The sequence below is a fragment of the Neolamprologus multifasciatus genome, chromosome 15 (assembly GCF_963576455.1).
Source record: "Neolamprologus multifasciatus chromosome 15, fNeoMul1.2, whole genome shotgun sequence".
Taxonomy (NCBI): domain Eukaryota; kingdom Metazoa; phylum Chordata; class Actinopteri; order Cichliformes; family Cichlidae; genus Neolamprologus; species Neolamprologus multifasciatus.
In genome coordinates this window covers 34,279,329-34,296,377 of record NC_140453.1, presented here as the reverse complement: position 1 = coordinate 34,296,377, position 17,049 = coordinate 34,279,329, and the positions used below count along the sequence as shown (strand labels likewise).

At 39.9% G+C, this 17,049-nt stretch overlaps 1 protein-coding gene and 2 long non-coding RNA genes across 7 annotated transcripts in view; 1 reads left to right on the top strand and 2 right to left on the bottom strand.

Annotated features, from left to right (window-relative positions):
• The window catches only part of crtc1b (CREB regulated transcription coactivator 1b), a 23,518-nt gene extending 6,469 nt beyond the window's left edge, over positions 1-17,049 (bottom strand). The window contains exons 1-13 of one of the 5 annotated variants that reach the window (XM_085132567.1): positions 16,791-17,036; positions 15,030-15,146; positions 14,321-14,446; positions 12,493-12,554; positions 12,157-12,251; positions 11,580-11,665; positions 11,457-11,500; positions 5,877-6,100; positions 5,164-5,315; positions 3,848-4,084; positions 2,594-2,680; positions 755-841; positions 497-671 (exon numbers count right to left, since the gene is read on the bottom strand). In XM_085132567.1, the coding sequence (XP_084988693.1) occupies positions 497-671; positions 755-841; positions 2,594-2,680; positions 3,848-4,084; positions 5,164-5,315; positions 5,877-6,100; positions 11,457-11,500; positions 11,580-11,665; positions 12,157-12,251; positions 12,493-12,554; positions 14,321-14,446; positions 15,030-15,146; positions 16,791-16,916 (1,618 nt within the window). In that variant the 5' untranslated portion in view covers positions 16,917-17,036. Of the gene's footprint in view, positions 1-496; positions 672-754; positions 842-2,593; positions 2,681-3,847; positions 4,085-5,163; positions 5,316-5,876; positions 6,101-11,456; positions 11,501-11,579; positions 11,666-12,156; positions 12,252-12,492; positions 12,555-14,320; positions 14,447-15,029; positions 15,147-16,790 lie in introns of all 5 variants that reach the window. The other 4 variants (XM_085132566.1, XM_085132568.1, XM_085132570.1 and 1 more) reach the window with 4 other exon arrangements.
• LOC146502514 (uncharacterized) lies at positions 8,897-11,004 on the top strand. The gene is made up of 3 exons (XR_014869311.1): positions 8,897-8,969; positions 9,558-9,616; positions 9,710-11,004. It is a non-coding gene; the product is annotated as an uncharacterized LOC146502514 (long non-coding RNA).
• On the bottom strand, positions 13,354-14,312 carry LOC146502513 (uncharacterized). The gene is made up of 2 exons (XR_014869312.1): positions 14,148-14,312; positions 13,354-14,080 (listed from the first exon to the last, which is right to left on the bottom strand). It is a non-coding gene; the product is annotated as an uncharacterized LOC146502513 (long non-coding RNA).

The following is a 17,049-nucleotide window of genomic DNA, read 5'->3' as shown; positions in this document are numbered from 1 at the left end:
AAATACAAGCGCTGAGAAAAACGTGCACGCCTGGCAAGAATCGGGTTAGCATTTTTACTGATTCAAGCTAAATTGGAACAAGTAAATCTACATGTTTCCCTACCACAGAGATCCTATTTTAGAACTACTGCCCAAAGACAAACGTTCAAGCCACTGGAAGGTTTACTTTGATGATAGTACACCAACTCTGCACAGACGTACAGTTTATTCTGCTATTGACTCTTATTTGGTGTTGTTTATTAGACTGGATGATAGAAGTGTATAAAACAAGAAATTTTGGCAATTTAGTAAAATGTGGAAGTGTCTAAAAGAAGTTGTTCCCTCGTATGGTCTCTGGAGAATTCTGCAAAAAGCGAAGGTGCTGTTAGTTTTGGCTCAGTTGCCTTTAGACTTCTTTACCTTAGCCCAGATAGAGTGTATATTGACTGAAATCTCAGTCATGTGCAAAGAACCTTTAATGTATCAAAGGGCAAACACACACAGGTGCTGTGGCTACCTGTTAGGATGATGTTGGGGATGTTGCCGTGGCTGCTGTAGCCGAGCTGCTGAGAGTCGGGTAGGCTGCTCCCAGTGAGCCCCATCATGGCTGCCTGCGTGTAGTTGAGGGTGGAGCACTGGTTGTAAAGGCCAGTGGAGCTGATGGGGTTTTCGATCATGTTGAACTGCTCGAGCTAAAAAGCACAATTGTACGCGTTACACACATTGAAGTCAGAGAGAATCTAAAGAAAACCTTTTACTTAACGTTACGTGTCACCTGATGAGAGAGAGCGTTGGTCTGCCTCGATGCCAGCTGTTGATCATAAAAGGAGTCGCCGAATATGCTGCCCACCACGGGGATGTGCTGGAGGAACACAAACAACCCCCAAAAATATATATGAGAAATACACCATTGCAGCGGCTACAATAATAACACAAATCTTTACAGAGAGAGAAAATATCTGAGTTCACAAGCAGACACTTTCAGCGATGGAGTAACAAAAAACACAAGCAGCACACAAAGTCACAGCTGTCAGAGTGAGCAGTGAGCAAAGCAAATGGACCTCGTGACCACGACTGTCATGGTTAAACACAAAAAGAGGAGACTAACAGAAGATGTAATAGCGCCACTCTTTAATGATTAGTTTATTATTAAAATTGAAAGCACACTTTACAGTTTTATTATAAATGACAAACAACCAGGGTGCTTCAGTTTGTCCCATCCTCGTAGATAGGACCACGACAGCCCAGATCAAGACAAAAACTAATTCAGATGTTGTCATCATATTACCGTGGCAACACTCAACTCACCACCACTGTAGGGACTCCAGTGCAAAAAAGATAGAGTTTTTTTTTTTTTTTTAATAATATTTATTATATTCTGGTATATTTGGAAAGTTGTCTGGGCTCATTGAGTATACAAACCTACCTAGGATTTACCTTACAGTAGAAAGTGCCTTGAGGCATTCGTTGGTGTAATTTGGCACTATATAAATAAAGCTGAACTGAACACAGATATGTAGTTAGCAGGGGTAGTGAATAAAATGCTACTGATACTACAAGTGGCATCCATGGATTACTGTCTCCACATAGTAAGTGAGCTGTTGAGAATATGCTGAACTGTTAGTAGCAATGCTGTTTTTGCCTCATTTAGCTACTGTTAGCCTCTGTTACCTGATGTTAGCCTCTGTTAGCCCCTGTGAGCTTTACATCTAGTCTTTGTCTTCATATAAAGTTCAAAACAGAGGCAAACAACATAAGATCCCCTTCCACGGTTTCAAATAATAAAAAAAAACAATAAAGATGAAACAAGGATGCATGTTCTGGAAACTAACTGTAATTAAACTGCCTTTTAAAAAAACTACACTGACACTGTGTTACAGAGTAAATGTTCAAATCACTGGGATGGAATGGTTAGGCCAGGGGTAGGCAACTCCAGGCCTCGAGTGCCGGTGTCCTGCAGGTTTTAGATCTCACCCTGGGTCAACACACCTGAATCAAATGATTAGTTCATTACCAGGCCTCTGGAGAACTTCAAGACATGTTGAGGAGGTCATTTAGCAATTTGGATCAGCTGTGTTGGATCAAGGATACATCTAAAACCGGCACTCGAGGCCTGGAGTTGCCTTCCCCTGGGCTACGCCAACAAGGTTATCTCCCTAGCATAAAGTTTGCATGATGATGACCTGACTATGTGACAACAAAGCAGATATTTTTTTCCTGCACGTACGTATCTTGCCACCTACATGCTCCAGCCTGGCATGTCCCCCACCCATGAAAAAACAAACAAACCAAGACTTTCCTCAGAATATATCTGACACAGAGAATATAGTTTGGGTGAATTACATGTGAGAAACTGTAATGGTTGAGGATACAAGATGAATATTTTAAGGCTACAAAGTGTCAGAGCCTCCATCAACAGGCTATTAATATGTTGCCATGCACGCTGTGAACGATGACAGTGCTGATGAAGAAATGAGCTATGCAGCTGTTGACACCATGAGTGATTAAGTGTGGATACAGTGAATGAAAAGCAGCCTAACTCTCTACAATTAGCTTTCCCCCAGGAGCAAAGCCCTTCCCCAAACAGCAGGTAGCTCGGTGGGTGGGCCCTTACTTGAGGTGAGCCTCCAGGGGAGAAGCCTTGATTGGAGACTGGGGAGGTTGGAGACTGAGTGGCTGGTGAGCCAGTCTGATTGCGGTACTGTTGGAGGGAAGAGGGTTAGCTAGCACTAAGCTTCATGCCTGTCACACACAAGTCTAAAAAGGATGACATGTGAGAAGGCATCAACTTAGGGTCTGCTCAAAACATATGAGGTAGGACTAAAAAGCTCAGGAAGCTAGTCCATGGAAATCAAAGACCTTAGCTGATTAAACTTTGATCTATTAAGCATTTAAAATATCTGAGTGCATCTCTGGATCACTTTCAGCAATGCTGCAATTTTTACATCGCTCTCTGGAAATGTTGTTCTGACCTTTTCATCAACTTCTATTTCAAGCTCAAATGTGTGGATGTTTTGTTTGTGGATGATTATCGGTGTTGAAGAGAACTAGGTACTACGTAGGTTTCCACAACATATATGTTTTCAGCTGTTTACACCTAAAGCCACATTTTCCAGGAAGGAAATTTTCAAAAGTCGCCACTGTGGAATATGTGTGGGAACCCGCATGGAAATGTACATTTGCATGTGCAAATGTGGTATAAGCTAGAACAGACTATAGTGAAGTCCGGGATGTTTGGGATCACTTCCTCCTGTTAAATTTGACTCCTTAAAAAAATCAAGTTAAAGAAACACAAGTTTGATGCACTGTTCAGGCACAAAGCTCAAAGTCTGTGCTTTGAGCACTCAACAGTGAAAAACAAAACACCTAGTCTAGTGCAGTCCATCTAGTCCAACCATTTACAAATGAAAGGGAGGCAGAAAAAGAGTTCCAGGTAAACCAACTAAATAAAATACCAGCTGGGCTTAAAGTGATCCAGGATGTTCTTGAAGAGACTGGGCAATGTTCAGTTAGGTTAGGGTAAAGGTTTTTGACTACTTCAATAAAAAACAGTTGTGTTTTAAAGAATGGCTAAATGCATATTTCTTTTTTCATAAACCATCATTTACAAAGATGTTAACATCAAACAACTTTACAGTGACATCTTGTAGCAAAGAGTAATATGTGTTTATGCTTCTTAGCTAAGTTAATCTATATAATTAGAAATAAATTAGCATAGAAAGGATGTGCAGATATTTACTGCGATGTATTTAGGGTAGCATCATCAAAGTGGTAAAATAAACAGCAGCTTAAAAATAAGCAAAATTATCTCAATCATGTCATCAGATTTTTATCTAAGCTTCCATGTTCTTGTTAAACTGCATCTTACCGAGCTGATGCTCATGCTGCCAGTGGTCTGGCTGTCTGGTGAGGGACTGCTGGCAGTGGCAGACGCTGTACCAGCGGAGGCCAGAGTTGGCAAGGTAATGAGCTGGATGCCTTGTGGCAGGGCCTGCTGCTTCTGGAGGTCACTGATCAGCTGAGCCTGAGCCTGAGCTGTCAGCTGGTTGAACAGAGGGTACTGAGAAAGCTGCTGTTCCAGGGTCAATGACTCTGTTGGCATGACCTGCAGAACGATGGGGATAAATTAGTCCAAGTAGCAGTGATTTCTGCTGCATGAACTGGAGGGTAGGGGTGTGGTGTTTAAATGTTTTATCTTATCTTTAACCACCTGGTATGTGTTGAATACTCATTAGTATACAGCTTGACATTTCAAAAGCACTACAATTTATGGATCTGTACTAAAAGCACAAGGACAAAGACACAGATATCATTAAGAGCCTGTTGTCAGCATCCAACAGTGCTATTTACACATAGGAACACATTACTGCAGATGATTTTAGTCACTTAGAGCCTAGCGACCCCCCTGGCAACCTCTAGCTGATAAGGAAACATATGTATTCTCGAACCAGTTGAAAGTACCAGGTGAAATTATCTGCACAGAATTGTACAGTGCTGCACCAACAACCTCCTTGCGATTGCTTCGGTCTTCGGCACATGCCTGCAATTTGCCAACTTGACTGCAAAGACTCAACTGGAACTGTGAAAAGTCTCCTTCAAAGTAAAAGTTTTATCTTCCTGCTAAAATCAACATAGCCATGTAGTGTTTCTTTAACTTAACCAAACTGCAAATGAAGACTGGAAAAAAAAGAAAGATCAACTAAGCTGATAAATATGTAAATGTGTCACGCTCATCCACCATGGCCTCCCTACAATACCGACTCTGTTGCTCTCTCATGCCTGACTTTGTAAAGCCACACTCTTCCTTTCTACTGATGACTATCTGGACATAAACAAATACTGAACCAATGAGAGTTTGACCATAATGTAGCATATCCTAAAATGCAGTATTTTATTCTGTAATTTATTCTGTGCACAAAACCTACAAAATATAATTAATCATTAATGGAAAAAGACTTGAAACGACACCATAAACTAATGTGAAAAATCCTTAAGGGTCAATATAATGTGACCTCTTTTTGCAGTAAGTGATGACACTCATTTGTTTCAAATTCAACACATCGGGATGCAAGTGCAATAACTATTTTTAAATTTCTGACTTCATCCATTTTTGGTCCAAATACCTTGGATATACAAATACATTGTTCCTGCAAGAGAATGAAACTAATTTTAATTAATCCTTACCTGTGTAATGCTAACTGGTGAGGAAAGGGTGGGTGAGAGCTGCTGAGGAGATTGTTGGAGATGGAGGTCAGAGGTTAGGGTGAGCGGCACCACCGGTGGCTGCCGGCGCTGTGCAGTCACGGTCATGGTGGGCTGAGAGGAAGTGGGGATCCCTGGGAAGTCAAAAAAAAAAAAAAAGAAACTATGGATGTACATGTGCCTGTTTTTTGTCTCCAACTTAGCTTTAATGCACCAACTGGTGTAAATAAGAAACATCAGAAAAAGTAAAACAGCAAAAACCACCAACTTTAAATGCCTGCACGGTAGGGACTGATACTGAGTGCAGAAGAGTGAGTCTAAGTCAAAGTAAAAGTCTGTAAAAGTGCATAAATGTGATAAAGCACAAGCCCCTACATTTGGTATTTTACACATTAGGTGTTACAACATAAGAGACAGTTACAAACTGATGCTGAACCGGATCCTGCTAGACTAGACTCAACACTTGTGGAGCATCAAATTAAATCCTGCAGTTTTGTTGTCATTTGTATGAAAACTACCGGCATGTTTTTATGTTTTCTTTCAGCTGCATTAGTGTTTAGTGGTTCTCCTTTGTAAACAAACACATTCCACTTAAAGCTAAATTTCTGTGCTACAACACTGGTCGGTACAATCCCTTTGCTTTGTTAAATTTACCCGTTTTACCCCTTTAATGAACACGAAATGTTGCTTATTACCGTGGCTGGCGGCGCTTATACCCAGGTGGGTGAGGTTGGTGGTGAGGCTGCCCGTGCTGTTGGCTGCGCTGAGGGAGGGGAAGGCCACGGTGTCCTCGGGGTCCAGCGGGGTAGAAAGCGGTGGGGGGAACTGAATGTTAGTGAGATCGGGCAGCGAACCGCCGGTGTTATGTGCGGCTGGGAGCACGGATGGGTTCAACTCCTGGTCTGGTGAAGGGAATATGCTGAAAAGAGCACATTTTCTATCAGACATAAGAACAGCTTGTGTGAAACAAGACTGTGACCAAGCATATGAGCATTTTAATAAAAGGCAACAACAGCTAAGTGACAGTGGGTAACATGTTTGCTTTAAATGCTATTTTAATCACTTCTATAAACCCACCTACAGTGCCACAGTATGACAGTCAATTTTCATTTTTCTGTATAATTTGAATTATATTACTCAGATTGTGCTTTTTATGCAATTTTTCTGTTTTTAAATATATATTTTTATGTATTGTTCTTGTTAATATTATTATTAATTTTTGTATTTTTAGTTCTGTCCTTAGCATAAAGCGCTCTACAAACAAGCTTGGCTAAACTGAAGCCTATTGTGCTTTCACTCAGTGATGCCCACAGATAAATAATTCCCAGCCGTGCTAGAATTTTCCATCAGCTGACAATCTTTTCTCAATGTGTATTCTGTGTCTCGTAAGTTCACTTTCTTGAAAAGGTTTTCAGTTCCTAGCAAGGAGAAATCATTGCAAGACCTGTTTCATGTTTTGCTTTGGCCAGTTTGAACCAAATACAGCAAACACAAACAGACTTCGTTTAGAGAGAAGCAGGAATGATAATCTATAACTAATAATAGGAAATCTAAAAAAAGGCTACTTTTGGCTGATTCTTTGGTCACAAACGAATGAACAGAGTATGTGTAAGCCATTCCTGTTACATCACAACATAATAATCTTGTAATAACGCTACTTGTAATAAGGCCGATGGTGCGATATGGCAGCCTCGCTTCTGTCAGTCTGCCCCAGAGCAGCTGTGGCTACAACCGTAGCTTGCCTCCACCAGTGTGTGAATGTGAGAGTGAATGAATAGTGACATTGTAAAGCGCTTTGGGTGCCTTGAAAAGCGCTATATAAATCCAATCCTTTATTATTATTATTATTATTGTTTCTTCTAGATTAATTACCTAATGGGTATTGTGTCCTACCGAAAAGATGCTTTTAGCAATTTTTCCAGTTTTTTTCTAGCACATAATTGTAAACTTGTAATATGGAGGCTTAACACGAATTACACAGAAGTGCACAGCAGGGGTGACAGGGTTTCATAATAGTTTGCTTCATTTTTGACTAACCAAATTAGAGTGCATTAATTTTTTCCTGTTTTTTTGTTTGTTTTCTTGTATAACCTTTAAACGTGGATATTATTTGAATTTAGAAGCAAAAAAGATGCAAATTCTTTCGTGACGTCTCTGAGAACTGACAGCACATTTCGTGTTTCTTTTTATGTACAGCTGTCAAAACATAATTTGTAATTTGTGAGCCTATAACAGAAAAATATTACAATACTGTGCAAAGTCTTAAATTTGTTCTACTTTGCTTCCAAGGAGCCAGATTTTCTTTGAATTTGTTGAAAGTGTTCTTGAGTAATAGTTCTGCAAAGTTGGACATTTGCTGCTTTTTCACTCATTTTCAGTCCAGTCCTTGAACCTGACCATCTTCAGACACTGACCATTGAATCATTTAAATAAAAAAAGGGCACCCAAGTCAAGGTTTTTTTTTTTTTTTTTTTTTTGGCAAAGAAGCAGTTTTAAAATATCTTGATGCATGCTCAATCATCCAGGTAAGTAAATCCCAAGAAGTTTCAGAAGATTCTGTTCATCTGGACGTAGCGCTTTCAGTGCGAGAAACATTTTAATGACCATGAAACTGACATCACAGCTGCAGTGGGCTAGTTTCAGTCATTGTGCAAAGGTAATGTTTATAAGGTTGGGGAAACCTGCAGGCAGCGGAGACTGAAGAAGTCACTTGGATGACTAACAAAATCTTTCTCCCACTGAGAACACTACATCCTACGGAGCCCCGCAGGGTACATGGGAGAAAAAAATTTAAGACGGGATCTCGCAAAACTTTTGCGAGAAGCCGGCGTCTCAAGAATGCTGCTAAAACTTTTGCAAGTTTGTTTTGCGAGAGACTGTTTTTGCTCTACCTAATCACACGAGCCAAGGTGTGAAAACGGGTGTAGGTCACTATCAGCCAAGGTTTCGGGTGAACTCATTGTGAAACTCCACTCTATCATGTGATTTCCAGAGGTCAGAAGGCCCAGGATGTGAGTGGGCATTAAGGCGTCTGAGAAGGATCTCAAAACTGGTTTATAGATGGCAGATAGTTGGTGTCGTAAGCCACCGCCTCTATTCAAAGATGCTCATTCACAGTGGACATAAATGGCTTCTTTTACTCATCTTTCAAACCATCAAACCATGTGTACATTGGCATCCTCAAAGGAGTGACCTTTGTCCTTTAGATGCAGATGGACTGCCAGTTGGCTGTTTCATGTCATGCCATGTGTTATATTTTGCTATTTTTTCATTCCTGTCTCTTATGTATACATTTGCATATGTAAAGGTACATCAACATATGCCTGCAACCCCCCACAAAAAAAACAAAACAAAAACACATCCAAGCTTCACCTGTACATTTAATCACATAAACCCCCCCCCCCCCCCCCCCCCCCCCCAGTAGCTTAAATAAACCATCCACCTATTAACTGTTTACTTAAATGCTGTGCCAAAAAACAAACAAAAAGATAGATATAGATTGGTAGCTACCTATATACATCTATATCTATATAAATATAGATATCTATAGACCATAGATATAGTTATATAGATAGATATAAAAATCACATATACGTCACATCATGTTGTTGATACTGGCAAGAAAAGATGGTCAACCAGTTTTACAAGCTGTGTCTCTGTTCAGCATCTGATGTCATCGTATCGACATTGTGCAGGTATAAAAGCTGCAGACCGTCAGAGATTAAACAACAAACAGCTGGAGTTGGTGAGCATCGGCACAACTGAAGACAACTCAGGACGATTAAACTGTAAGTTTTCAAATCTAGAATATCTGACTAAACTTTAGAGTCAGGGAAAGATTTACTGAAGACTTTACTGTTTTACAATATGGAAAATAAAATATGACAAATTAGTTCATGACCATCTTTTCTGTCAAGCCAATGTGGTTTTTCCTGAAAAAAAGAAAAAAAAGTGTTTTGCTTTAAAGCAAAACTATGGGAGTGATTTGTTTTTATTTAAAAATTACATTATTATAGAAAGAGCTGTATAATGATTACAGTAATTAAAAAAAAACAAACGTTTATGCTGTTCTAAATTAAAGATGATGTTATTGCATTATGAATTAGAAACATATAGAAAAAAGACACTTCTGTCATTTAGAAAATTACACTAATAAGACAATAACTGAATGTATTTGGTTTAGATTTTTATCAAATGAGTTTTTATTGTATTTATTTCACTTTTCATACTTGATTTACTTTATTGAGCTATTGTTATATTATACTTTATTTATTTAAACTATGTCATTATAGATTATATTTAATGCTATTTCCAAATTTTTGGGAAACAAATGTGAATTTAAAATTAAACAATAATCAATCATTTTATTTTTGAAGGTTCAAGGACTTTTGCACAATGATTCTCAAGATCTGTTTCATTCTGCTTCTGCTTGTCGGTAAGTGTTAGCAAATAACAACAAATTATATTATAAGCAGTCGAAGAATTTGTAGCAATGAGTTTGAAGTTAATCCATCAATTTCAATGTCAGCCATTTCACAGATAACAGAAGTGAATTCAACCACCACACCCACCACAACCCCAACCACAGCAAAAACCACAGAAAACAGCACAGCAGTCATTAACAAAATCAGCCTGACTTCTGTCACAATGGCCGTCGTAGCTGCTGTGCTTCCATAACATAGTTACAGTTGTAACTATGTTGTTACAACTAGCTTTTTTAACCATGCATTTGTCTGTGTATTTTTCATATCCTATCAAAGTAGGGAAGTTTCAATAAGGGGAGGGATGATAAATAAAAGGGGATCTAAACTGTCTTTTGAACTCATGTAAATGATCCATTTTACTGTATGCTTTCACAAGATTGTGACTTTCTTTGTGGCAAAGGTCAACAAATAAAATGTTTACCAATCAGAGGAAATTGATTCAATCACACATATTAAGATTTATTGTGCTGACCATCTATTGTGAAAATAACTGTACCTAACCTGATTTATGGGAGAATATGTTAACTTCCTAACCAATAAATGACAATAATCACTTAAGTTTTGCTCTATTTTGTGAAATTCTGTCTGTTAACCAGCCTTTTTATTTATTCAGGATCTTTACACTCCGCCACTTTGCACAATAAATATGATGGTGGCTGATGTATCTGTCATGTTACCAACTTTATTATGGACACTGAGAGCAAAGAAAAAGCCCAAGGTTAATTCCTTGTACTTGGTCAATAAAGCTGAACCTGATTCTATTAAACAGGTCTCACGTCTTTGCATTAATTTGGATTGAGCATATTAAGGCGGTTTGTCGGGAGTTCCTAACCCACTCCGAAGCATTTCAAGAAGCTTTTGCTCTGTTATTTTGACAGATCATCTAAATGAACTTTGAACTGGGACATGGGAAAGTACATGGACTTTCTCACCAGAGAAATCAGATAATAAAATGGTTAGAAATTGCTGACTTTGAGCCCAATTTTTTTTTTTTTTGTGGTCCATCCATGTTTGGTATTGCAAAATTCTCCCATTTATTTCCAATTTTCTCAGTGCCATTTTTCTAATATCCAACGTTTACACGAAAAAGGATTTTTGCTTTAAATGTCATTATGAAGCATTTTATGTTTGTACTTTATAGTGCTCGTAGAAAAATGGTGCCTGATTGCCTATCACTACAGGACTTTCCCCCAGCCATATCTGATCTGATTTACTGGGGAAAAGTGCACCAGCAAAATAATCCTGAAAGGCGATACTAGCAGCATCTATGATTTTCCTCACAGATACTGGAGGATTTCTTCAGTTACCTGACACATGGGGAATGCACAAAAAACTTCAGTCAACCATCCAAATGAAAAAGAAAAAAGCAGTTATAGAAAAAAAAAAGAGTAGCAGATTAATACTGAAGCGCTACAAAACACACCAGTAATAAAACCTGGCTACTTATTAAGATTGAGATTTAAAGGATTATATCTGGTTGATGGTTATTCTTCCAACTAAAGGAAAAAAAATATGTGCCAAAGTTTTCTTGTCAATTCTTAGGTCACAGAAATTCAAACTCCAAAGCAATCACTAGGAGCACAAATTATTTGCAACTCTTTCACCCAGTGAGAGCCAACAACTTCCAGGAACGACCGCCAACCAGTTAAGGAACACACATTTCTCCCTAGCAACCTAGCTGTATCACGTCCAATATGGCAGACAACTAATGTCCACATATTACTTCATGCACAATACTCGAGTGGCATTGCTCTTTGAAGAATAATAAAACAAACAACGTAAACCACTCACTTGATTCCTGGGACATCACAGGTGTTGGGCTTTGATGAATCATCCTGAGAAGAAAATGCAATCATGAGACAAGTCTTGCGTCACCAGTGTACACTCTGCAGCCCTTCCCTGTCCCATTGGTACCTTCTTGTCATCCCACAACTGTTCCTGCACATCCTTGTCTGCACTTGTCTCCGAGTTCTCCGTTCCAGGCACTGTTAGCAGCAGTACTAATTAGTGAAACAGCAAGACACAGTTGCTTGCCATGACAAAAATACATAACAAACCAAAAAAATGAGTCATCAATATCAGAGCCAGTCATGCAGAATATAGTGCTGTGCACCAGATTCTAGAGTCTAAAAATAGAAGTTGACCACTAGACAGACTGAAAGGATGCCAGCTAATCTTGGCTTCGCTTTATCAGAGCTTCACACATAAAAAGACATAATCAATGCATAATCAGTTAATTATTGATTTTCCTCTCTAGATCCTCCTGAATCAGCCTCATTCAGAGATGCTACTCCTCCACATCCAGCCGAGGGCTGAACCAGAATGCAGAAACTTTGCTAGAGATCCATTTACTTTATAAATATTTCACCAAGAACTACTACTGTGTGACACCAGCCCCTTTATGTCTTTTGAGGTTTCCTGCCTGCATTAGTACATTCCACATTAATAAATAAAAGCAGCTCTGTGTCTTTGTAACGGGATCTTCCTCTACCTCGTTTAGGCTGCAGCTCCTGTGATCCCCCGGCAAAGACCTCCTGGGGCTTTGGATTCATGGCGCTCTGGTGTAAGGCAGAGTCTGAATTTGTCCTGTACGTGAGAGACAGATGAAATTCAAGCAAAACCAATGCCAGCTCATGAATACTGGCAGAATTCAAGCTCTGCAGCATCAAATCTATCAGAAATCTGTTCTAGACCTTCTGGTTTACTTTAGAAGTTGTGCATCAACTAGGCTGCACCGAGTCATGTCATTTAATCTTTGGAAGAGCACTTTATCTGGCTGTGTGTCCTAGTTCTTATTTTGGCAAATGGACAAAAGGAGGTGCCTTACCTTCTCCAGCTAGTGTCTGGCGGTGGGGAGAGGTAAACTGAGCTGTAAGGACAGCTGTCAATGTGAATTTAGTCAAGGGAAATAAATTTGTTTTCTTACCCTAATCAACCCAAAAGACCTGCTAAATAATAAATAACCACACACAAGCTTTACTTTAATACATTTCCTTTGATATCTTGTTATCTAATAGACAAATATATTGATGGTCTTGTCAACTGTCTACAACGCATTGTATTACATAGTTCAATATCAGGCTGTCAGCACATGCAGCATAACAAACACTCTTAAAATCCACTCAGCACCATTACTGACAGATGATATCTTAACACATCTCATATGATGAATAGTAATTGCATTTCCTTAAACAGCAATCATTGTTAACCAGTCTGGTAGCAATCTCTGGTCCATATGACAATATAAAAACACGGATGACCAAATAACCTTAACCCCTATTTAACCACTTTCCAGGCTAACTACAAGCAACCACTGCTCCTGGAGGTTTCTGGTGTGGGGCCCTCTTTCCCATCCATTTTATCTGGTCATTGCAACCTCCAGGAACCAACGCCCAACTAGTTGGGAAATACACATCCCAAATACGCCTCAGTTTAGCCCCTATCTCAAGTCTGCATATTGGCATTTTGGCCTCTCGACAAGTAAGAGGACATTTCCCAACATCAGTGGCTGATGTCTATCTGTTGTGTTTCTGTTTATCATCAATGGCACTGGCTAAATGTTTAGGAATAACATGACGACAAGCTAAAAGACTTTAAAATAGTCCTGACAGTGTCAGCAAATAAGACTGTCATTAGAACAAAATGCTATTGTTTCAGAATTTCAGTCATTCATTCTTCTATATCTCTATCTTCATGTATATATTAGGGGTGCAACGATACTCGTATCGATATTGAACCGTTCGATACAGTGCTTTCGGTTTGGTACGCATATGTATCGAACAATACAAAATTTTTTAATTTATTTTATCTGACGATGCTGTCTGTGTTGAGCGCTCAGTGGATCTGCGTTCGACTACTCCGCCTAGGCTGCACTGTCGAGTGCAGATCCACTGAGCGCAGCACAAGCTAGCAAGACAGAAGCTAAGCTCGTTGCAACATGGCAACTGCCTCAACGCTAGCCGAAACTGAATCTCCCCCACCCTCATTCAGATCTGGCGTTTGGAACTATCTTGGTTTTCATGTGAAGCATGACCCTGATGGTAAGCGCGTCATGGACAAAAGTAAAACAGTATGTCGGATGTGCCACGCAATGCTCAATTGGTGGGAACTAGTGCGTTAGCGCAGTTAGCTTGTTAACGTGTTGATGCCGTCCAGCCCCACGCATTGGAGCGATCCGCGGTAACTCGTTAACGGAGATTTGGGACGTTATGGCGTTAATGTCATTTTAACGAGATTAACGCTGACAGCACTAGTGGGAACACAACGAATATGACTGCACATTTATGCCGACATCATCCTAGTGCAAAGACAAGTGGAAGCAGTATAGAATATCGTATTGTATCGAAAAAATATCGAACCGTGACACCAAAGTATCGAACCGAACCGAACCGTGAATTTTGTGTATCGTTACACCCCTAGTATGTATATATATATATATATATATATATATATATATATACACATACATACAACGTATCACACAAATACATGAAAACTAATGAAAGCTGATCAATTAAACAGCTAAAAGCTTAAATTTAAAGCAGCCTGCTACGCTGAAGTAGCTTGGCTCCAGACACAAATCAGAATTTTGACTTAAAATCAGACCAAAACAATAACACATTCCTCATCACAGTGCGCTTGAAACGAAAGGATATCTGGCGTCCATGTTTGTCAACTGTCAGCGGCCGGCGGTGAGGCGAAGTGATGCGGTTCCGGTCACGGTAAACACGGTCCACCAGCCCGTGGTGCCGGGTTGTCCGACTGGTATCCAGCACCGAGTTCTGGAGGTGGACACATCAGGTGAATGAGGTCCCGCCCACAAAAAAAACAAAAACAAAACTTGCTTACACTATAAAACTGTGTCTTAGGATAATGTCTGAGGATAAATGGTGCACATGTGTTTGTTTCAAAATGAGTCAAGCCATGGGCCCCCCATACTGATGCTTGAGTTGGCAAATGTATTAAAAATGGAAAGCCATGACAAGCAATGGTCTATTTAAAATTTAGGAATCAAATTACGCATCAGGGTGAAAAAAACCCAAACAAAACAAAAAGAAACAAACAAAAAAAAAAAAAAACCAGCTGTAGTGCACGTCTTCTCCTTCACTCTTGGACCCTGATAAAACCTGATGCTTTATGCAGCTTTGACGACAAGGTAATGTCTAAACACGTTACTGTCAGCACAGCCATAAATAAGCCTGCAGACTTTCTTTAATGGCTTTAGAGGAATTTTCTGGGTTCTTTCACCAACACCACAGACACCTGCAACCTTTATATGTCCAATAGTATCACCAACAGCTGAGAAGGGCACACTGGTCTACAACAAACCATTGATTTACCAGCCGAGAGAGGCCAGGGGCTCACCTGAAAAGGCAGGTCAATGTTGCCATTTCCAATCTGATTGACATTGGGCAGTGAGCCTCCATAGTACTGTCCACGATTCTGCCCTAGTTGCAAATACTGGGTCTTCTGTAACTGCAACTGTGCAAAGTAAAATTGCATGAAAGCATGAGTGAATGACTGATCCGATACACAAAAAAGAGATGCTAAAAACAAATGGTGCATGCCAGACCACAGTGTGGGATATGAAAGACTGATGAATTCATTAACTGACAGATGAAACGTGATGAGCCAGGCAGATGTGGCGGTACCACGAATAATCAGGAGGCAGAGAACATATTTTAATAGCAAATAAAAAGAAAAGAAAAATCACATTAGCTGACGTGAATGACACCTGACTGACAGCTGGTGTAATTACAGTCAGACTTTCCATGTAACACACCTGGCTACTACATTTACCACACAACAGTAGTCAAAACAAAAGTCATATATGTTATTAAAAAACAAAAAAAACACTGTGATGGAAGGCCTCGAATATGAAATGAAATGCATGAGGATAAATGATCAGAACTGATGCCATGGATGGATGTTTGGATGGCAACACAAAGAAATCAGGCAGAGACCATAAAACTGAGTAGAAAATTCAATTCCCCCCCCTTTGCAGTAAATAACAGTACAGCTCAGGTTTACACTGACACAGCGTGGTAAGTGGGCATCATTTCCAGCAACTAGACCAACAATTAGCCCCAACGTTTCCTGGCAACAAGATGGTTTATATGTTTTGAGACGAACAGCCCTGAAACAATTAGTTAATCATCAAAAATTGCGGGAAATCGCCAACAATTATGACAAGTCATTCTGGAAGTTATTTTAAAACTTTTAAAAAAATCCCATTTCAGCTCCATTTTACTGGGTTTTTTTTTTTTTTTTACATGATTATCATCTGCTATATCTAAACCAGATCTTTTCATCCACAGTTATATTCACTTCTGTAAAATGACAACAACAACAAAAAAGACAGACAGTAAAACGAACATCACGTCTCAGCGTTAGATAAAAACCCCACATTTTATTCATCACCAGTGGACTTGCAGCTTCAATTGGCATAACAAACAGCAGCCTAATGAAAACATCTGCTCCACTTAATTGTTGAGGCAACCAGTGCTGAACGCTGCCATTGTAGTGAGAAAGCTGCCATTCACACTTTGCTAAAGATAGAGCGAGTAAAACGAAACGTGGATCATTTAGTCAGAGCTGACTTTGCTCTCCGTAAGTGTATGCTATGAAAATAATGTTACGGGTAATGTGGGGGTTACCCCCTTTCCCCTTAATAAATAAGAAACACACACACACACATACACACAGCTGGTTAACATCTGTTTGGCTAATCTCTCTGTCAACCAACATTGCTTCCCATTCCGTTTCTAAATCGCAGCTAACTTTTCCTAACGTGCTCTAATGCGGTCACTACCATGCCAGACGATTTGTCTATTAGCTAACGAAATGTCAGCAGCCACAGGCAGGGGAGAACAGGTGCACATTATCCACAGCTCCAGCAGGCGAGGCTAAGCTGGTTAGTGCTGCTGGAAGTCCAATAATGCTGGCGTGTTTTAACAGGCGCGGGGGAAACGTCGCTCCGCAGCATTGCACTGATGCAGCAAAGGACGCTAATATGAACTTTAGCTTACTTAGCTTCCCAACCTTTCCGATACATCTCCGCAGTGTTCGTTAGCTGCCAAACAGCGATGCAACGAGAGGTAAACAGCCCCTCTGTGGGGGTCTTACCCGCGCAGCTCTGGTGATGTTCAGGTCTTTCATCACTTCTTCAAACGCGGCGGTCTCTTCCGCCTGCTTCTGATTATGCAAAGCGATTTTTTCGCTAAATTTGCGAGGATTGTTAGAGGACGCCATCTTTCCCCTCTTCTTCTCAATGGAATGTTACGCTGCGCACCACTCCGGGCTCTCCCGGTCGTCATCACGCACAGTCAACGTGTCTGTTGATGTTTTTCTTTTTCTTTTTTGCTTCAGTTATTGCCAGAGTTTG